At 53.8% G+C, this 22,443-nt stretch overlaps 1 protein-coding gene across 1 annotated transcript in view; it reads right to left on the bottom strand.

Annotated features, from left to right (window-relative positions):
- C2CD2 (C2 calcium dependent domain containing 2) overlaps nucleotides 1-22,443 on the bottom strand; it is a 48,422-nt gene that overhangs the window by 12,832 nt on the left and 13,147 nt on the right. The window contains exons 3-10 of the mRNA XM_049627833.1: nucleotides 14,862-14,981; nucleotides 11,121-11,225; nucleotides 9,199-9,321; nucleotides 7,659-7,782; nucleotides 5,867-5,972; nucleotides 3,202-3,266; nucleotides 1,315-1,439; nucleotides 648-822 (exon numbers count right to left, since the gene is read on the bottom strand). Of these exons, the coding sequence (XP_049483790.1) occupies nucleotides 648-822; nucleotides 1,315-1,439; nucleotides 3,202-3,266; nucleotides 5,867-5,972; nucleotides 7,659-7,782; nucleotides 9,199-9,321; nucleotides 11,121-11,225; nucleotides 14,862-14,981 (943 nt within the window). The remainder of the gene's footprint in view (nucleotides 1-647; nucleotides 823-1,314; nucleotides 1,440-3,201; nucleotides 3,267-5,866; nucleotides 5,973-7,658; nucleotides 7,783-9,198; nucleotides 9,322-11,120; nucleotides 11,226-14,861; nucleotides 14,982-22,443) is intronic.

The following is a 22,443-nucleotide window of genomic DNA, read 5'->3' as shown; positions in this document are numbered from 1 at the left end:
CAGCCCGAATAAAAGTTAGTGACCCACGTATACAGAAGTTGTCCCTACAGCGGAGGCTGAGGGGACTGGTGCAGAATCCAGCTGGATCTAAAATGATGGCACATCAAGCCTACAAAAAAATGATTTTCGGGGCGCCTGGGTGGCTCAGTCGGTTAAGCATCCGACTCTCGGTTTCGGCTCAGGTCGTGATCTCACAGTTCGTGAGTTCAAGCCCCGTGTCGGGCTCTGTGCTGACAGCATGGAGCCTGCTTTTTTTTTATTTGTAATGTTTATTTATTTTATTTTTGAGACAAAGAGAGGGAGAGACAGAATGCGAGCAGGGGAGGGGCAGAGAGAGGGGGAGACACGGAATCCGAAGCGGGCTCCAGGCTCCGAGCTGTCAGCACAGAGCCTGCTTGGGACTCTCTCCCCCTCTCTCTCTGCCTCTCGCCCGCTCACATGCGTGCACACACTCTCTCTCTCTCTCTCTCAAAAAATAAATGGCCAAACTTAAAGACAAAAAAGCTAAGCAGAGCCCTGCCGGTTCCCGCTCCTTCTGTGCCACGAGAGTGTCTTAACCTCGCTCCCTGCGGCGCCCTGCTGGCCAGGGGGCCACGGCGCCCGGGGACGGCGTGAGTCCAGGCCGGGGGCCCACTCTTCATTCTCACCAGAGCTCAGCGGGGACGCCCTCCCCGTGTCGACACGCGGCTTGGTTTTCACGGCAGTGACAGTAGTGACCACGGTCCCACAGGGCATCACCATGCGGTCTTTTCCCACCTTCGCAGCAGGAGCGGGCGGAGCGGTCTGCCAGGATTTCGCTTCGCCGGGCTCTACGTAAGAGAACTGCAGAGAAAGCTGGTTACGCGCTCCATACGGCTCCCGGCCCGGCGCCTGGACGGGGGCGGGGGACTGCCTTCCTCTGCCATAACCTCTGCCTTCTTCGATGAACGTCACCTAGTCTCGGAACCATCTGACGATTGACCCGGGGTTCCCCACCACGGACAGAAGGCGGTAAGACCCGCGCTCAAACCCACCCACTCGCCATGCAACGACGGAACAGAGGCTGGAGAACCCAGTGCAACCAAGTGGCCCTTTCCGGGGCCGGCCCACGTGACACGGCGTCGTGGACCGCCACCCACGTGGCAGGCGACTCGACGCGACCGTGGGCGGGACGTGGCCCGTCCGAGTCTGGAAACGCACAGCGCGCAACGGGCTCTCGGGAGAGCGTCCTGCTTCGGGCAAGAGGAAGCCTGACGGGTGAAGACGTTCCTTATCTCAAGTGGGTCTCGAGCGGCTCAAGCCGGAGCGCGGCCACGGCGGGCAATGTCGTCGTACCTCTGCGGTGACCGAACCCAGCACCGAGCTGCCGAAGGAGGGGCCGCTGGTCAGCGTAAAGCTCTGTGGCCCCGCAGGCTGCTTCTTGAATAAATCTAAGGGAATGGTCGTCACCGCCGACAGAGCTAGAGAAACAGGGCACAAGTAAGGAACCCCGTGGGCGTGCCTCCACGGGGTGCCACGGAAGCCACCGCACCCAGGACGAGTCCCCGAGGCGCCGCTCCAGACCACCGCAGGTGGAAAAGCCTGTGCGGGAGTCGAGAGTGACAGCCCTGAGGGCCAGGGGGCCCGACCTGCAAGGCTGGGATGCAGACCCACCGATGCAGATCTAGGAAGCCGAGAGCTGGGCAGCGGACGTCAGGAGAACATCCTTATTCTCAGGAAGGACTCGCCAAGGAGAGGGGGTGTGAAGGGCCCGCGCGTGCGTGTGTGTGCACGTGCAGAAACAGTGTGTGCAAAACCGAGAGCCGCCACCCAGCGCGAGCACAGGTAACAGAGGCAACGGGGCAAAATGTCAAAAGCGTGTGGGTGTGAGTAAAGGTTATATGGTTGTTCTTTGTTCTGTTTTGTGGTTTTCGCACGAAATTTCGCAGACCCCACGAGGCTGTACAGGACTGAACCGCCAGCAGAGCGAACGAGCCGTGCGTCAGGGGTGGATTCGGAGGGGCTTCTCCGCAGGCGAACACCTGCCCGGTCTGGGGTCAAACCACACGCCTGCCCTTGGCACTTGGCCCTTGGTCGGGAGCGCCTCCCTGCCTCCCCCCAAGACAGCAGAATCCAGGAAATGGGCTCCGAATTCTTGCTCATACATAGAAGCTTAAATTGCTTTTTCCTGGGTCTTGGTAACTTTAGGAGACATCCAAACGGCCCGGGTTTGTGGCAGGAGAAGCCAGGAGAGGGTCCCCCTCTCCAAGTTTGCTAAGTCTAAGGGCATCTTTAGAAACCTAATAAATATTGATACTCCTGACTCAAGCACATGTGCGCTCACTGTCCGAGCTCACTGTCGTGATTTTTACCTTTAACTGTCGCTCTCTCATCTCTAAAGCATGTGTCCAGTACAAGCAGCTGTGGCTTATTTTACAAGGAAGAGCCGGTTGAAATCCACAGAGACAGAGAGTAGAGTGGCGGGGGAGGGCGCCAGGGGCTGGGGGGAGGAGGGGACAGGGAGTTGTCTCAGGGGGACAGAGTCTCGGCTTGGGAAGATGGAGAAGTTCTGGAGACGGACAGCGGTGAGGGTTGCACACAGTGGGGATGTACTTAATAGCACTGAATGTTACCCTCAGAAATGGTTAAGATGGTCATTTGCATGTCACAAGCGTTTTACCACAAGTTGAAACAAAACAAAACGGGTCAATTAAGGCTAAGAAGATTGAGAAGTGCATCTCTAAACCAAGAATTACTGAATAAAAAATTTTAGATATTTGTTTTAAAAAAGAGAGAGAGAGAAAGAAAGAAAGGTAAAAACCAGCTGAGTATATTCTTTTCCAAAATGTATGACCTTGGGGGCCCCAGGTGGCTCAGTCGGTTAAGCGTCCGACTTCGGCTCAGGTCATGATCTCACGGTTCGTGGGTTCGAGCCCCACGTCGGGCTCTGTGCTGACCGCTCGGAGCCTGGAGCCTGCTTCCGATTCTGTGTCTCCCTCTCTCTCTGCCCCTCCCCTGCTCATGCTCTGTCTCTCTCTCTCTCTCAAAAAAATAAACATTTAAAAAAAATGTATGACCTTGTCAAAAATTGAAATGGACTTTCAAGCCAACGTTGCCTTCGGAATTCCAGCATGCTCTGTGGGGTTTCCCGCCCGCGCCTCCCAGCTTCTCCGGGTCCCCGTCAAGGCGGCTGGACCAACCCCCCCGGAGAGCAGGGCCTCCATCTACCTGCTCGACACCCACCTCCTGATGATTGTTCTTCCTCTGAAATCTCCAAGTACAGCTCCTTCGACTTGGCATTCAACTCGCTGCAGGAAAGACAAAGAATCCTTAAGCTCCATTAACTTTTTGAAACGGTGTTTTTTTTCTGACTGTACAAAGAGATACAAATCACCATCAGTATAAAGATTATCTGCAACCTGACTATCCCCAAACGGTTGCCGTTAATATTTGGTTGCCGGTCTCCCAGGATTCTCCGCGACTTCCTGGCTGATGACAGAAACGTTGTACACAGCCGCTCTCTGATACGGGGGCCACTGGCCACAGATGGCCACCGAGAGCTCAAGGTAAGGCCAGGGCAAATGGAGGGCCTGAACTTAACTTTAAGTTTAATTAGTTGAAATTTCAAGAGCGACATGTAGCGAGTAGTTGCTGAATGAAAAAGTGTAGCTATATGGGCACCTGATGGCTCAGTAGGTTGAGCATCCGACTCTTGCTTTCGGCTCAGGTCATGATCTCATGGTTCGTGGGATCGAGGCCCGAGTCGGGCTCCATGCTGACAGCGCGGAGCCCATGTGGGATCCTCTCCCTCTGCCGCTCGCACGTGTGAGCTCTCCCTTCCTCCCCAAATAAACATGTTTTTAAAAAGTGTAGCTATGGGGGCGCCTGGGTGGCTCAGTCGGTTAAGTGTCCGACTTCTGCTCAGGTCATGATCTCGCGGTCCGTGAGTTCGAGCCCCGCGTCGGACTCTGTACTGACAGCTCAGAGCCTGGAGCCTGTTTCAGATTCTGTGTCTCCCTCTCTCTCTGACCCTCCCCCGTTCGTGCTGTGTCTCTGTCTCAAAAATAAATAAACGTTAAAAAAATTAAAAAGTGTAGCTATGTAATTATCTAAAAACAAAACATAGAAAATGATAGACCTCTCTCTTTTTTTTTTTCAATTAAGATACGGGACATCTTTCCACGTCTGACACTACAGAAGAACGTCATTTTTACTAGATACCCAGTGCTTCACTATGTGGCCTTTTATTTTGTCCGTTCCTTAATAACCAACCCTTAATAATTGTTGGTTGTGGTCAACGTTCCGTAATTATAAACAAGCGAAGAGAAACATCCTTATCCATACATCTTTGTAAACACTGTGTGATTATTTCCTTAGGGAAACTGTAGATCCCAGCCAAAAGGTATGTGCATTTAAGAGATTTTCTCTCCCTCTCTCTCTTTTTTTTTTAAATTTATTTTTAACAGAGAGAGACAGAGCGTGAGCAGGGGAGGGGCAGAGAGAGGGAGACACAGAATCCGAAGCAGGCTCCAGGCTCTGAGCTGTCAGCACAGAGCCCGATGCGGGGCTCAACTCACGAACCGCAAGATCATGACCTGAGCCGAAGTCGGACGCTCAACCGGCTGAGCCACCCAGGCGCCCCATCTCCCTCTTTTTTATAATACGCCTGGAGGACTTCCAGAATGGCTATTCCAATCCACGCTTCCACTGGCTGTTCTCACTCCCCTACTCTCTACCACCCTGTAAGGTGAAAAAATTCTCTTCTGTCTACACACTTGTATTGAACTACTTGTGAGAGTGAACATCTTTTCAAAAGTTTCTAGCTACCTATCGTTCTTGCTTTCATATTTCCAGCTCATTTTTCCCCCGTTTTCCAAGGGAGCGCTCCTATTTTCATTAAGGATTTATAAAAGCTCTTTATGTTACACGTGGGACGTCTGCGGTCAGTACTTTTTCCTAATGGTTCATCGTGCAAGCATCAGAAAGCAATTGATTTCTGCAGAGTTAGCCACTTGACTGGAATATGACTTATACCGGTTTCCTAATATTCTTTCTAGCCTATATCTATTGTTATTTCTAATAGTTTTAACTGATTTTCGCAAGTAGTCTAGACACGTAGCCGTATCACCTCCAGGTAATGATTCGTGTTGTCTCTTCCTTTCCAATCCTTGAATATGATCTCCTTTCCTCATCTCGCTGTACTACCCATACTTTTCGAACAAAAACAGTGGGTATGAGCCCAGCTGGTCTGGCTGTATCATTCTTAATGTGCCACGGGGGTGCTGCTCGATAATTCCTTGCTTGGGTTTCCTACACCATTTCTTAGAATTTCCCTTTGTCCGCTCCCTGCCAGCCTCTGGTATCAGCCTGAAGTTTCCTCCATCCTGCTCCAGATGGCGTGTGTATTTCTTTTTTTTAATTTTTTAATGTTTATTTATTTTTGAGACAGAGAGAGACAGAGCATGAACGGGGGAGGGTCAGAGAGAGAGGGAGGCACAGAATCTGAAGCAGGCTCCAGGCTCCGGGCTGTCAGCACGGAGCCCGACGCGGGGCTTGAACTCACGGACCATGAGATCATGACCTGAGCCGAAGTCGGACGCTTAACTGACCGAGCCACCCAGGCGCCCCAAAGCGTGTGTATTTCTAAAGAAAAGGGAGCCCAACCACAATGCTCTCTGGTCACAGCAGGACGTGGGCAAGGAGGAAACCCACGCCCAGAGCCGCCTTCAGAAAGAAATCCACGTTCAACCTAAAACTACCTCGGATGTTGGCTACGCATTGAAGCGAAATTTATTTTTTAGTTTTAGTTTTTGGCGTGAACGGTGCTGCAAACCGACTGCCGGGTTGGGCGGTCTTGGACAGGTGTGGCTGTACAAACCCCAGCCCAAGATAGCCGGGCTGTACGCACAAGGTGAATTCTTCTTCCCAGGTGAGGTCCGCAGCGTTTTTCGCGAGGGCGCTGAACTTCTGAACGGGATCGTTCAGCCGAACTACACACTGTGGGTTCACGTAGCCTGTAATCGAACAAAGGGGCATTTTTATTTTTTAACCGCATTACACGTATACACATTTTGCATATAACAGGCGGCATTAAATGCCTGAGCTCTCGGCTTACCCGCTTCTGGGGGGACAGTTCTTTGTTTCCTTTGCCATTAGCAAACTCTCGAAGCACCTCATTTGAGGTTTAAGGTTTTCTATCCCCAACTTGGTATCTATTGACCTTGGACAGACCCCAAGTGCCCCTGCTCCCTGCCCTGGGTGGGAGGGGAGGGGGGGACACTCCCCAGGGGCGACATCACTACAGAAGATGCGGCCCCCACTTCTGGACAAGACTAACTGCTTGCAGAAGGCAAGTCCTCTGGAACGACCCCCAAGTGTGGGGGGTACCCCACAGGGAAGCCATGTCCCTACTTACAAGGGGTGTCTTTTTACACCTGACTCGGCTCAGTCGGACTCCTGTTTGGGGATCACTGATCCCCGTCACGGGACATTTCACTAGTGAACAGTTGTCCCACGGCATGAAGGTGTGGACACACGGCGTAGTCAGTCATCACCGGAACGCACGGATGCTTTACCACATACCCCGCGGTGCCACGTGTTCTATCACATTATCTTATGAATCTTCACAATCACCGTGGAGGGGAGACACGGACCCAGATGTGCACCTGCTGGCAGAGGCGAGGAACAGGGACCCCAGCCCTGGCCGACTGAGTCCAGAGAGAGATGCCCCTTGGCGGCTAAACACTGCAGCCCCAGACGGCAACATCCAAGTGCTTTTACCCAAACAATCACCTAGGACGAGCTTTGCACAGACTCTCATTTGTTAAATGCGGACAGTCTGTGCTTTGGGGACCGGAAGGAAGTCCCTGCAGATAAACAACCCTTAGTGTTCTCGGACAATAAAGAGGAATTCATTCCCGGTCTCAGCAAACTCGGATCACAGTGGAAAGATGTGTCCTGTCCCAGGCTGCTGTGCATGTGGGGGCTCAGCAAACGTTCAGGAACAGCTAAAAAGAATAATCTGTTTGGGGTGCCTGGGTGGCTCAGTCAGTTAAGCATCTTGACTCCTGATCTCAGCTCAGGTCACGATCTCACGGTTTGTGAGCTCGAGCCCCACGTCGGGCTCTGTGCTGACAGTGTGGAGCCTGCTTGGGATTCTCTCTCTCGTCCCCTCTCTCTGCCCCTTCCCTGCTTGCACTCTCTCTCTCTCGAAATAAATAAACTTAAAAAAAAAAAAAAAAGAACGGTCTGCAATACTTTTCACTCCGATAATAGCCCCTCCCAGCACCGAAGCGTCCCCGATGGGCCAAAGCCCTTCTGACGCTCCCTAAACTGCCCCTGTGGCACCTCGGCTTCTAGAAAAGGAGAAGGTGCCTATCACCTATCAGTCAGGGATGCTTAACATGGGTTTACGCGTTCAATAGTTCAAAAAAAAAAAAAAAAAAAAGGATGTGGCTTCCAGACTCAAGACAAGGACAAGGTTACACACGACCGCATTCCTTTCTGCCCTCAGCCTTCATGTATGAAAGCCGGGACCTTTTTTTAACTGCCCCTCTTTGCTGTTATGGTTCTCAGGGGCTCTTTCTGCTCAAAGGCGGGGGTCACGCCGCAGACCCCACTGGAGGGTGCTACGGCGAAACCACAAATCACCCTGCGGGACGGTCCCTTCTGGAACCAGCGGGGTTCCCTGCGCCACCTGCCTGAAGCATCAGGATCGTGCAGCAGTGAGGCCCGGACGTTATTCACCGACAGCTTGAGTTCGTGGGCCCTGGGAGGTTTGGGAGGGCAGGATTCCTGAGGGCTGGGTGCAGTGTGCTGCAGGTTCTGTGAACAGAAGCACACAGGACAGTGACCTGCGGGGAAGAAGGGGCGGCCGCCCAACACCTCGACACCTGTCACTGCGGGGAGGGGGGCGTCTTCAGGACCGTCTGCACGGGACGCCTGACCCTGGGGTCTGCTCTGCGACGATTTTTTCCCTTCTCGTGGGAAGGGAGGGCCCCAATCAACCAAAACCTCTTCCCTTGCAAGGGAGCCTTTTATGCCCAAATAAAGCAGGTGCAGGGGCGCCTGGGTGGCTCAGCCGGTTAAGCATCCGACTCACGGTTCCTGAGATCGAGCCCCACGTCAGGCTCTGGGCTGATGGCACGGAGCCTGCTTGGGATTCCGTCTCTCCTCTCTGTCCCTCCTTCACTCGTGCTCTCTCCCTCTCTCAAAAATAAATAAATAAACTTTTAAAAAAGTTTGTGAACCAGGACCCTGCTGATTGTGACCTGTAAGAAGTAGTCACAAAAGTCCTTAGGCTCCAAGTCCATGAGCACTGGGGCCAGAGCAATCACAGGGCTGGGATGGAGGTAACATATTTCAATTATATATGCATGACAGTTAATTTTATGTGTCAACTTGACGGGGCCACGGGACACACAAGTATTTGCTCATTGTCCTGGGTGTTGCTATGAGGGTATTTTTGCACGAGGTTAACATTTCAATCAAAAGACCAAGTAAAGAAGGTTGCTCTCCCTAATGTGGGTGGGCCTCGTCCAATCAGTTGAAGGCCTGAACAGAACAAAGGCCGACCTTCCCTGGAAAAGAGGAGATTCCTCCAGCCTGACTGCTTTAAGCCGGGATATCAGTTTTTTTCCTGCCTTTAGACTTGAATGGAAACATTAGTTCTTCATGTCTGCTGGCCTTCAGACGGGAAGTGCCCCCGGGGTTCTCCTGGGTCTCCAGCTCGCTGACTCACCCTGCAGATCCTGGGACTGTCGGCCTCTGTGATCACGTGAGCCCATTCCTTACAATAAGTTTTTGTGCATGTGAACAAATGTACATTTATATAAATACACAACTGGCTCATGCAGTTACGGAGGGTATTAGATAAAGCCTCCTTGCTTCGAGGGCATGTTCTCATAGCTGATTGGGTTTCCCAGGTCCCATAGTCCTGGAAGGATGAGATCCGAGACCACAGGCTCTGAGGGGACAGCCAACACAGAAAAGCAGAGGGTCAAGGCCAATGAGGGCTGGACCGTGCGGAGACACCTGTTCCTTCCATCCCACGGGGCTTTGGAACCCTGTGCCCTGAACTTGAAGCTCGTCCCTGACACGGTCAAGATCACCAGCAAGCAGCCGTTCACTCTGGCTCTCCCACGGGGGGTGAAGGGACAAGGGGAACGCGTGCAGATTCTCCAGGAGGGGGACCCTGGTCCCAAAGGGTCGGGAAGCTCCGCCCTCCCTGGACTGACTTACCTGAACTTCCCTCACATCCACAGGCTTGGTGCTCAGAACCACCGACGGCGAGGCAGAACCAACCAGGTGCTTCAAGATATCCTTGAGGGTTTCAGACACTGCTTTCGTCTCAGCCGCCCGCTCCTGCCGGAAGAAGACAAGCCACCCAATCATTTCATAACCGTCGCCGTGCAGCCGGACGGGCAGGTGACTGCTCTCCTCACCGCATCCCCGAGGCAAAGCCCGCTGGGTGCGGCCTGGGCTCCCGGGAGGTCAGATTAGGACAGGTGACGTCTGGGAGACGGGGTCCTCCGATCTCACAGATCATCAGGCCCCTTATTTCTAAAAACGGCAAAAGTAAAGACATGCGGGATACAGAAACATGCTGCTATTTCTGCGTAAACCCTTTCCGACAGATGTGTTTTTTCTGTCTCGCGTGACATTTTTTTTTTTTGAAGTGAAAAAGTATTCAAGTAAGTGAAAAGGCCCGAGGAGAAAGACAAGCTTGTAGAGGAACAAAACTGGATGATTTGTGTTACCAGGGGTCAGCTCCATAGAGCTGTAATAATTCACACCCAACAGAAACGTGTTCCTGCGTTCCGGAATGCACACAGCACCACTGTTCATAAAGCCCCAAACTGGAAACTCCCTAAGTATCCGTCAGTCTCTAAATAGATACGTAAACTGTGGGGCAGTCACACGGAGGGAGTGCCACACCAGCCCTCTGGTGTCCCTTGTCACCTCTGGGGTAAATGCCCTCGCTGCGGGGCTCCAGCTACCCCCGCCTGCTCAGGGGACAGGACGTTTGCAAGGAAAGACCTCCCCCAGGACCACAGACCCATGGAAAACCTCTGACTTGCAGGGTTGGAGGGATCTCAGAGATCGGTCTGCCGACGGCCGGCCAGGTCCTGCTCTGGCCAACTTAGTCCCCACGTGCCCATTAGCGAACATCTACTCTCTGCTAGAAACTCTAATAAGTATCAAAATAGCAAATACCCACGTCACTCTTAGGATAAGTCAGGCTCGATCCTAGGCACTTCTAGGTACTAGCTCATTTAATCTTCGCGACCACCTTGACTATCATTGTTCCCACTCGAGCGACGAGGACACTAACGCACAGAGAAGTGAATTACCACGCGTAGCGTCACCCGGCGCGTGAGCGGCAGAGCCGAGAGCCAAACCCAGGCGTTAAGGCTCCGCGGTCTGTACTTAACATGTCGTCCCTTCCCTTCAACACGTCCTCGGTAACACCGATTTTCTTCAAGTGAGGTGAAATCCGCGGGACATGAAATTCACCATTTTAAAGCAGACATTGCGGTAGCTTTGGGACGCTCTGCTCTGAGCATTGGGACGCTCAGGGCTGTGCAACCACCCTCGCTCTGTCACCCGTACCCTGATCTCTCGCTCCCCGCGGCCACTGCCCCCCCCAACCAACTGCCCCTGCCGGCCACTGCTCTGCCTTCCGCGTCTGCGGTTTGCCCGCTGCGACAGCTCCTAGAAACGGGACCGTAAACACGAGTTTTCGTGTCGGCTTGCCTCGCTCTGCTTGACCTCTTCGAGGTTCCACCATGTGGGCAGCAGGTGTCAGAACCTCATTCCTTGTTTGCGGCTGAAAAAATACTCCATCGTACGGATGGACGGACCTCGTTCTGCTCACGTACTTGAGTCTTTTTTGAACCCCGCCCCCAATTTCTTGTCGCTTCACAGAGGAGGAAATGGGGTGCTCAGATGCCAGAGTTCATGCCCAGATGAGCAGCTGGGTCGGGCCGGCGTCGGATTCATCCCACGCCCTGCCGCAGCTGCCCGTCCTCTGGGACGAGGGGAGAAGCCTGCCCGGGGAGGCGCTGGTCCGAGCCTCTGCTCCCCAGATCGGGCGCTCGCGACCTGCGAGCACGTTCACACACACCGATGGGGGGAGGGATCGTAAAAACTTACGGACTGACCTCCGCCGGTGCTTTGGGCTGGACGGTAACGGCCGTTTCTGGAGTGCTGACGAAGGACCACTTGATCTGGATGTCGTCTCTCCTGTCCTTCATGTGGAGCTCCAGCTACGAAGAAACACGGCTGTTGGGGAGCTGCCCTTCCCACCAAAACCCCAAGTGTATCCGTGCGCGCGTAGGCCTGTGTGTGTGCACGCGTGTGCGCGAGTTCATTTACGTTCTTAGACACCCGCCTGGCCTCCCCTTGCCTTCTCAAAACGGTAAGGAAAACTCTAGCCCCCCCCCCGGACCTCCCTGCAGCCCGGCCCCATCCCCGCCAGCACCTTCCTCGGCCTCAACCTGCCACTCAGGGCCCTCAGTCCTGGCGGCTGAAGGCCAGATGTCCCTCAACCCTGTAGTCTATCACATGAATAATTCCCTGGGCCCTGCATTTCTCCTCGGCAGTGTCACCAAGGCGCGAAGGAGAGGGAGGAACGGAAGGAAGCCAGAGCTCAGCCCAACCCCACTCCCGTGCACTCCCCGCGGGCTGTGCACCTCCTCTCTTGCCTGGGCCAACACCCACCCTCTAACTGAACTCTGAGCCCTGGCAGCCATCCGTCAAACCCGCCCCATCTGTGGTGGCAGAATAATGCCCACCCCCCCCCCCCCCCCCCCCCCCGCCGCAGAGATGTCCTCACGAAGATTCTCGTAATCTGTGACTAACATGGCCTGATATGGCAAAAGGGGGCTTCGCGGGAGAGACTAGGGTAAGGGCTACCCCAGCGAGCCCCGGGGAATCAGGTGAGCCCTTAGAGACGGGAGAGAAAGGCAGGAGAGCAGGCCAGCGATGGGCCTTCACGACGGAGGGAGGATGCCAGGAGCTCGGGAATGAGGGGGCCCGTCCAAGCTGCCGACAGCCTCCAGCTGACCTCCGGCAAGGACACAGGCTCTCGGCCCTCCAGCCCTAAGGACCCGAATCACGCCGACAGCCCAGTGAGCAAGGAAACGGGTCCCCCCAGAGCTTCCAGACCGACGGGCCTCCGGAACGGGGATGTGGGACGTTGGTGGCATGTTAAGCTAAGCCTGCGGGGACTTGCTTCGGGGCCGCGAGGCCAATGCAGGCCCCCCGATGCACACCACAGAGCGCCTGGAGTGTCTCCCGCCTTGGTGGTTAGTAACCCAGCCACCTCCAGCAGCCCCCTGTGCTCCGAGGGGGAATCCACAGAGTGGATTCAAAGCGCGTTAAGAGATCAAAGATACAACTGTGCTCCTTGTGTCTGAGCTGCACGAAATGGCACGTGAGCCATCTCGGAAAACCCCATTTCCTCGCCGGAGGTGGATAGGTCTGGCAGGACTCCGTCTGTTCCGGAACAGGCGGTGAACGTCGGGTAAGCGCGTCCCAGACGTTTGAGGTGTTTTCCAGCTACACTGTCCAAAATCTCGGGGGCGAGCGAGAGGGCATTAGCCTCCGAGTTGTGACGCTCACCCCCCCTCGACTCTCAGAAAGGAAGTGTTGGCGGCTGGGGCTGGGGGGGAGCGGGGGCTGGATCTCAGAAAAAGGCCATTTAGGTAGCCAGAAAATCTGGTTTGCCCTGGGTATGCAAAACCACGTCTGTGTAGGAAAAGCATGTGGAGCAGTGTCCTCCCTTGTGGCTGGGGCGCTGGATGACTTGGGCTCATTCCGCACTTAGGCCGCCAAGCACAAGGACAGAGGAAAGGAAACCCAGGGTTGCATCAGCAGGGACCCCTAGAACAGACCCAGAAATTTACGGTGTTCACACGCTGGCCGAATGGGGCGCCCGTGGACCCCCGCTTCGCGGGAGAGACACACAGTTACTGACGCTTTGGGCACCCGGAGCTTGACCAATAAGCGTCTTATAATTACTATACGTATCTCTACGTAACTTCTATACGTATCATCGTTAACATTATGCAAAATATATACCAGCACACCTGACAGACACTGCAGGTTCGGTCCAGACCACGACAGAGCAGGTGTCACGAGAAAGCAAGTCAAATGAATTTGCCTGGCTTCCCCCCGCCGGCGCATAAAAGTTACGCCGACACGACACTCTCCGCGTGCGACAGCGTCACGTCTGACAGGTGACGGCGTATGTGCGTTGACTTAATCAAAACATACTGTATTGCTAAAAGTTGGTAACCATCATCTGAGCTCTCAGTGAGCTGTAATCACTGATCACAGGTCTCCGTGAGAAACAGATTAAGGACAAAGTAGCACGTGTTACAGAATCACCCAACTGTGACGCAGAGGCCACCGCAAGCCTTCGGTTGGTGAACGATGCAGTATCTACGAAGCACAATAAAACGAGGGAGGCCTGTACGAGTCTGTAATTATCATAATAATAAGCCTATAATCAGAAAAACTACAGGAACACTCATCTTTTAACTTGTAAAACATACTAAGAGTTCTTTTAAAGATCTTTCTTTTTTTTTTAAGTTTATTTATTTATTTTTGAAAGACAGAGCGCGCGCATGGGAGGGGCAGAGAGACAGAAGGGGAGAGAAGATCCCAAGCAGGCGCCGTGCGGTCAGCGCAGAGCCCTACGCGGGGTCCTGTCTCACAAAGCACAAGATCGGAGCCGAAATCAAGGGTCGGGACACTTAACCAACTGAGCCATTTTAAAGTTGATTTTTCCATGGGTGGCTCAGTCGGTGGAGCGTCCGACTCGGCTCAGGTCACGATCTCGCGGTCCGTGAGTTCGAGCCCCGCGTCGGGCTCTGGGCTGACAGCTCGGAGCCTGGAGCCCGCTTCGGATTCTGGGTCTCCCCCCTCTCTGCCCCTCCCCTGCTCACTCTCTCTCGCAAACATAAACATTAACAAACAAACAAATAAAGCCAACTCTTTCCGAAAGAGTCCGGCACTGGGTCCTGAAGCAGCACAGCTGTCCTCCACCTCAGATGCCACTTGCCTTGTCCTACCTGCCAATGACATCCCGGATTTGTGGACATGCCTTGAGAAATATCACATCTCCCACTTTCGGTGAATGGGCAACCTCTGAATTCGTTGTGTGTGTGTGTGTGTGTGTACGTGTGCACATGTCTGTGTATAGATGTGTGTGCATATGTACGTGCGTATGTGTGTGCGTGTATCTTTGCACACATGTATTGTGCACGTGTGTGCATACATGTGCGCACGTCTGTGGGTGTACATGTGTGTGCACATACGTACGTGTGAGCATGCCGTACATGTGTGTGCACGTATGGATGTGTGTGCATATGCGTGCGCATGTCTGTGTGTAGATGTGTGTGTGCATGTGCACATGTCTTTGTGCGTGCATGTATGTGTGCACGTATGTGTGTGCATGTGTGTATGTGCATACATGTGTGCATGACTGTGTGTACATGTGTGTGCACGTCGTACATGTGTGTGCACATATATACGTGTGTGCTACGTGTGCACATATCTGTGTGTAGATGTGTGCGTGCACGTGCACGTGTCTTTGTGCATACACGTATGCATGTCGTACGTGTGTATGCGTGTGCGTGCACGTGTCTTTATGCATACGTGTGTGCATGTGCGTGCGTGCATGTGCACACGTGTACGCGTGTCATACGTGTGTGTGCGCATATACACAACACGCACGCTTTATTTCCTGCAGGTACAATATAATACAGAAGGTCTGGAAACTATGAAATGAATGATTAATAAAATCAGGGAATCACAGCCCCATGGGCACGCCACGCTTACCCCACAGGTTTACGAGCACTGTCTCCCCACGACTCACTCGATCTACCCACGCTTACCTGTAAATGAACTGGGGACAGCCTGACACCGTACAGCTGGCGCCCCGTGTCTCCCGGGGATGCAGGCCCCGCACTGACCAGGAACTGCATGGCCTCGCCCACCACGTGACAGGACACCACCTGGTGGAGGGACAAGGTATGACAGGAGAATTCGTTTACGTGTACCTGTTTCAGTTCATCGACTGCAATACTCAGGACGTTAAAAGTTAGCAAGGACGAGAATTTAGAGTTCCAAACTTGGATAAATACCCACATTCACATATTTTCTATTACTTAGTTTGAAAACTGGGAACAGTATTGCAAGTCTTTTCTTCCTGATGCGTTTCTCCAGAGCTAACACTGTTTCGCCCAGCAGTTGTTACATTCTTTCCCCACAAGAAGTTTTCCCTTGACACTGTGTTCCATTTCTCCCCACCAGCCGATTTAAAATTCCCCGGACATTTCCAGGTGCCTATGGGGTAAAAGCCATTAGCCGTCTCCGCTCACTAAAAATGAGCCTCAGAAACAACACAAGTGATAGATGTTGCAAGCACAACATTTAAAAATATACCCAGGACACAAGAAGTTGTTTCCATCTGAATAATTTTAAACCTATAATGGTTTTCAAAGACGCGGGGATAATTCAAAGGACATATAAAATATTGAACGCTTAGGAAATTATATGGCCTCAACAAAAATAGAATCATAGAGTGAGTTCGCTGAAGGACCTACACGACAAAGACAAGTAATCACACCAGGAATAAGCCAGACCGTATCCCCGATAAAAATCACAAAGCATTTTAGAGAGAGCTGTTACCGAAAAGAGAAATATCAAGTTTCTGCCACAGATTCCTGCCACGGGAGAGGATCTTCTAGAATGGAGGGTCACCCCCACCCTGGAAGACTGCCGAGCAAGCCCCTGGGGATGACTGGGACCCATCAGGAGGCCGGGCGTAAGGCAGGAGGTTACCCCCACATTCCCAAGGGAACACCGCAGGCTGTCACTTGGGAAGGAAAAGAAAATTCTTTAATTCTCTGGTGGATTTATCAGAATCTAAAATAAAATACCAAGCGGAAAGATTATCAAAACAGTTACTCTGTCAGGCCCGCTGTTTCACAAAGTTCAGGCTGGGACATCTGCCCCCTTCCTCTTTCCCAACCCCAGCTAGCTCCTCCCCCCCCCACCCCAAACCCCCCCCCCCCCCCCCAGGGCCTCTCCACCCCGGGCTCATCTGCCCCTCCCGCAAAGACCCGACCTGGACGCTAACCCCCCCTACCCCCCAGGACAGGGTCCATTTCCAGCATCCACCGCGGAAGGCCTCGATGGCACAGAATGACAAAACCTCGCCTTTTCTCAATACTGCAGGCAACCCACGGCACCCATTCCGGTGGGTCGCTCTCGGAAGCCCGGTCTACACGGAGGAGTTTACGTATCCCCAGCCTGTTTTTGCCTCTCCCGAGTTCACAAAAGGTTGGAACAAAAAAATGTTTGTGCAAGAAATGTCGTCTATTCATTTCAAAAATAAATGCTCTGTAAACAATCCTTTCTGGAGGAACATAGCTTCGTGCCAGAGGAGTTACGTGCACAGATGACATGACACGGAGAACATTCACTGTCCTTTGTCACAACAGCCCGGGCCTCTATGCGGCTTCGAGCAAAACACCGCAGGGTGAGAGCTTGACTCCTGTTATGTGTTTGGAACCGTCTCTAATAAGCTCACTGGAATTTTACCAATAGAACCCCATGGCTTCGGGCGCCTGAGTGGCTCAGTTGGTGGGGGATGTGATTCTTGATCTCAGGGTTGTGAGTTCAAGCCCCACACTGGATATAGAGATTGCCTAAGATAAAAAAAAAATTTAGGGCCACCTGGGTGACTCAGTTGGTGGAGCGTCCGAATCGGGCTCAGGTCATGATCTCCTGGTTCGTGGGTTCGAGCCCCGCGTCGAGCTCTGTGCTGACAACTCAGAGCCCGGAGCCTGCTTCGGATTCTGTGTCTCCCCCTCTCTCTGCCCCTCCCCTGCTCGCATTCTGTCTCTCTCTCTCTCTCTCTCTCTCTCTCTCTCAAAAATTAAAAAAAAAAGAGCAAATAAATCAACAAGCAGATTTAAATTTAAAAAGACTTTAAAACTTCTCGAATACAAGGCTCCAACGGTCCCAATTACTACTCAAGTCACATCAAGAAAGTAAGTGCAATATTATAAACACGGAGTATCTGTAGGTCCCAAATGTCTTTGACCCAGACCAAGTGCAATCTTGCCAGACCTATGGGTTCCGACCCCCTAAATAAAACCTGTCACACAGACAGGTGTCCCAGCCCCATTCAGGTGGAAAAGCTAACGAAAGCAACAGTCTGAACCTGCCTCAACACTTCAGCATGGCCCAACAAAACGCGACTGGAGCTGGGGCTGCTGGGAGCCCAGCTGGAGGGACAATGAGCAGGGCCAAACCCTCGTCCAGGCCAGCCTCCGCCCCTGCCACCCTGGGAATAATAATGCCCCATTTGTCAAATGGACAAGAACAAAATGGAAAGGCTTTCACCATAAGTAATCTTCTCTGAGTGCATTAAGGTGTTATCCACAATGGAGATTAAATTCTCTCAACCCCGGCGAATGGTGGCGAGCCTTCACCACCGCACAGGGGACCCCTTCCGGAGCAGCAGAAGGCAGGGTCGCCTGACCCGAGGTTCCAGAGACCCTTCCACCCGGTCAGCTTCCCAAGGGGCCAGAATGTCCAGGGTTGACATCCGCCTAAATAAGGACGAACAGGTAGAGACCCTGATCTTAACCCGCAGTCTCCCCACCCCCAAGCACACCCACGTTTACGAGGATCCCTTCGGAAGTTTTACAGTCCTCGGTGCTCGGGCTGCTCGCTGAGGTAGTCTGATATTGATGATGGACTTACAAAGTTAGGCAGAAACTGGGGGCGCCTGGGTGGCTCAGTCAGCTAAGCGTCTGACTTTGGCTCAGGTCACAATCTCACCATGAGTGAGTTCGAGCCCTGCGTCGGGCTCTGTGCTGATGGCTCAGAGCCTGGCGCCTGCTTTGGATCCTGTGTCTCCCTCTCTCTCTGCCCCTCCCCCGCGCGCTCTCTCTCTCTCTCTCTTTCTGTCAAAAATAAATAAACATTAAAAAAATATTTTAAGTTAGGGAGAAACAGTATCTAGTATCTGCGATGGGACCAAGCACTTCTCCGAGAACAGACATGAGCCTCCAGCCCCAGACCAGGACTCCACGAAGCCCTGATCTAGGAGCACAGGGAGGGGCTCCCTTGGACGCAGCCAGCTGCCAACCCACCTGCTTTATGCCTGAGACATTTTTTCAAAGGCAGCAGACAACTCCTCGATTACATAAACCATTTCAAAATCGCACCAACGAAAAGCTGCACCGTGTACCCCAGACAAAGCCCCCTCTTCTGCAGAAGGGAGCGTTTATGGGGGACGGACTTCACGTAGTGAGGGTCCCAAAGGTAAAGGCCTGGTCCACTCCCATAGATCGAGGGAGAAGCCTGGGAGGGATGCATCACGGGAACGTGAGGGCGAGCTCACATCACCGTAATCTGTTCGGACAGAACAGACTGGGGTGGGGGGGGGCTTCATTCACTTTCCTGTGCCCTCTCTCTCCAGCTTCAAGACCACAAGCTCAAACGGTCGCTCGCCTCTGCAAATAGGTTCTTATCTTGAAACTGTATTCCTCTGTTTCGACTCGGGGCCAAAGGATCCCAGGCCTAGGCACCCCTGAGTTTTGCTAACGCTTGCCAGAGAAAGGCCTGTAATAGCTTCACCTCTCAGGGCACTCTTTCCACGTTCCTTTCCAATTAAGCTTCCCGTATAGCTGCCTCAGCTCCTTCTTCTCTTAGAACACTCCAGAGAACTGGAAATAATGTAATTACTTCTGTCCCCACAAGAACCGGGAACACAGCCGTGAAAACGCAACGGAAGGGCTGATGTCACTGGACCTTTCTCGCCGTGATCACGCTTTACAACAGCCTGAGGAAAGACCTGCAAAATGAAATGCATGCAAAGCCCCTTCACCAATCACTCGGAGCTCCCAACGCTGCTCTCCAGACTCCCCTCTGTAAATATTCTTTACGACGGCGCCAGGCTGACGCGAACAATTATTTCGACTCTGGGGTAGAGACTCGATTTAAAAAGTAAAGCCCATGAGGGGCGCCTGGATGGCTCAGTTGGTTCGACGTCCGCCTCTTGCTTTTGGCTCGGGTCGTGATCTCGCGGTTTGTGGGATGGAGCCCCAGGTCGGGCCCTGCGCTGACGGAGCCTGCTTGGGATTCTGTCTCCCCCTCTCTCTGCCCTTCCCCCCACCTCGAAAGACGGAAATCCACTTTAAAAAACAAACCAAAACCAAGCAAAACCCATCAGAGGTCAATATAATCAGAATGTCTACGAAGCTAATCCTGTTCACCCGGGGAGAGACGAAAGACGCTAGAAACAAGACGGCAGCCGACCCCGTGGAATGCTGGGCCCATGTCCTACTTGATCGTACTGACGGGCGTGCCCCGGGCCACACGGGCTCCGACACCCTACCCCAGGAGTACTCCCATGCCTCCTCTCGTTGGGACGCTTTCCGATGAACAACAAGGCTTTGCGGGAAGAATACACCCCCAGGAAGTACTGTTACTACGTAACGCGGTTACCGTGGGCATTGCTTAGCTTAAAACTCTGTCCGGGAACGTGCCATTCTCTTTCATCACCCCTGTGTATTACACGACACGTACAGGACACTCCCTTTAAAACGAAGGCAGGAGGCGGGCACCTGGGGGGCTCAGGAAGCTAAGCATCCAACTCTCGGTTTCGGCTCAGGTCATGATCTCACCGGTTCGTGAGATCAAGCCCCGCATCAGGCCCTGTGCCGACAGTGTGGAGCCTGCTTGGGATTCTCTCTCCCTCTCTCTCTCTCTCCACCTCTCCCCCACTCGTGCACGGGCTCTCTCTCTCTCTCAGAATAAATAAATCTTCTAAACAAACAAACAAATAAAAGGAAGGCCGGAGGGAATCGGGTCTTTTCTCAGCCGGCTGCCACGCTCCCTGTCTAGAGCAGCCCTGCTATCACACGTACCCTGAACGCTGCTTCCCAGAACTCCAACACGCCAACAGAGCTGCAGCTGGTCTGCGGGTCCTTTACCCGGAACCCCTGGGCTGGCTCAGCCCGGAACTCGGTACGCGCGAACCCACACAGGTGCAGCTCCCAGGAGGCACGGCTCCCCGTTTCCAGGGTGGCGTCCACCCTGGGTCTCAGAGGGTGGGGCCTCCGCTGAGGAATCTCCATGCCTACCTTTGGAAAGACGTCGGTTCAAAACAATTTCACAACCTGCCAGCATTGTTGCGTGCATACGAGGCTAATGGGGAACCTGGCACTTCAAGTCATACGAAGCAAAAAATAATAATAATAATAATAATCAACCAGGCTTCTTACTTGCAGCCAGGGAGAGAACCACGGACAACCCGGACTGTGCCACCCTCGCAAACCGAGGGGCCCGCTGAGGTCTGGGAAGAGCACAGGGGACCCCGGATGCTCTCAGAGTGGGTCTCAGTACACACACCGGTGACAGCCTCAGGTAGAAAGCACGGGCACGCACAGTGCACGACACACACCCCGGGCCGGCTGTGGGGTTCCCCGACATGCAACGCGGAACCAGACTCTGGGGGAGAGTCCGCGCAATTGTCTCGGCTCTGTTTGTTCTGTTTTCCAGAAGCAAAGGTGAGTTCTTGCCCTTTCCTCTCGCCCCCCCCTCGCCACCGTCTCTTTCACGGCCGGGTGGGGGCGGGAGCAGGTGGGAAAGAACGGCAAGAACGCGCAGTCCCAGCGGGGACGATGGCGCGCCGTGCTTCAGCCTGCTCCTGGAGGCTGACTGGGCTTCAGCTCTAGCCTCTACCACGTCGTAGCTCAGAGTCAAGTTGGCCAAGTGATTGAGCCTCTCTGTGCCTCGGTTTCCTCCTCTGCACAACGGGCGTGGTTCTTGTTCCGGCAGAGAAGTACGGTGAACGCGAAGAGGCCAGGCCCGTGGCCCCGAGCGGGTTGCAGCTGATAGCATCGGGGGCCAGGGCACAGGCTGGCCCTCGCTCGTCCCACAACCCTGCCGGGGAAGGACGCGTCCTTCGCCGACCCTACCTGCCTACGGCTCAGAGCGAGAAGGAAGCACCCAAACGAGCCCAGATCCAGCCGGTGTCTCCCGGGCTTCTGAGCTGGGCTTTCCCCCACGCTGGGTGGGTTATTACGTCGATTCTAAACTGTAACCTACAGATGATCATTATACCATTAGAAGCCTCTATTTATTTGCGGATGGCGCTGCAGACAGGGATGATTAAGGCTTTCCAGAGGACACCTGGCCTCACACCAAGAAAGCCAACGTGGCTCACAGCCTCCGAAGACGGCTTCCAGCACCAAGCGTGACCCTTGTTCTCACCCGCAAGCCTTCCGAGCGGTTGTGTCCGGAGAGATGCACCACGCTCCCGGCAGGAAATGCACGGCTCCGTCACTGGGTACCTGTCACGGCACGACTCTCAACGCCTGACTCACACTGGAGGAGTTGCCACACGGCCCTCGCAGACCTCTTACCTCCACGGAACCCGGCGCGGCATTTCTAAATCCACGGCCACGCCGTGAAAGGGCTATTGGGACGTCTCGCGGGGGCAGAACTCGCTCTCGGGCCACGTGCGCTGCAGAAACAAAGGCTCTCCTTTTCTGGGTCAAACGTTCTGCAGCAAAACTCTCCCGGGATGTGTGCAGAAAGAGAACGTAGGTAGAAACTCGTCGCTCTTGTGTAAGAGGGTAATTACAGTCTGGGAGAAATAAATATATTCAGTGCGTGTTGGGACTGGAAGAGAAGGCAGAGAGAGTCCCGGGAGAAAAGTTCAAAGGTGATGCCTTTGGTGCAGAGGGCCCCACGGGGAACGCCTGGGTCCGGCCTCCCGCCAGGGCCAGCCGAGACCGCACACAGGGAGCCACAGCGACAGGGATGTGACAGAAAGATGTCCCGCCAGGCGAGCACAGGCTCGCTGCAAGGACAGAATTCCTGCAGGAAACTCCACCACTCAAAACCCCCGCAGGGCTTGGTGCTTGGGATAAACGTCTGGTCTTTGTCCCCGGCTCCCGGCTCCCAAAACCACTACAGTCTCCCAAACGATGACGGTGTTTTGTGTGTGCCACGGAGATGACTGATGGCGGGAGGTCCATGCGTCGCTGCGGGACGGGGGCTGGTTACCAGCAATGCCAGCCACGATCGGGGCGTTGGGACCTTCGGCCCCACTCCTGGCCTCCAGGGAGTTCAATCGTGATTTGCTAGTGATTTACTCAATCCCGCCTGAGTAATGAAACCTGCAGGAAAACTCCAAACGGTGACATTTGGAGAGCTCTGGGTCCGCCCACACGACAGGGTGCTAGGAGGGTGGTGTGCCCGAGAGGGGCCCCTTGCCCCAGCCCTTGCCCTGTGCATCTGTCCCCTCTGGCTGTTCCTTCCCCGTGATGTGAATACTAGGAAGCAAGCTGGTTTCCCGGATGCCGTGAGTTGTGGCAGCAAATTATCAAACCCGAGGAGGAGTGGGAATCCCCGACTGGAGACTGGCATCTGAAAGGGGGGGTAGTCGTG

Source organism: Panthera uncia, chromosome C2, assembly GCF_023721935.1.
Source record: "Panthera uncia isolate 11264 chromosome C2, Puncia_PCG_1.0, whole genome shotgun sequence".
NCBI classification, from domain to species: domain Eukaryota; kingdom Metazoa; phylum Chordata; class Mammalia; order Carnivora; family Felidae; genus Panthera; species Panthera uncia.
Note: the sequence above shows the minus strand (reverse complement) of the source record. Positions and strands in the feature narration are given on the sequence as shown.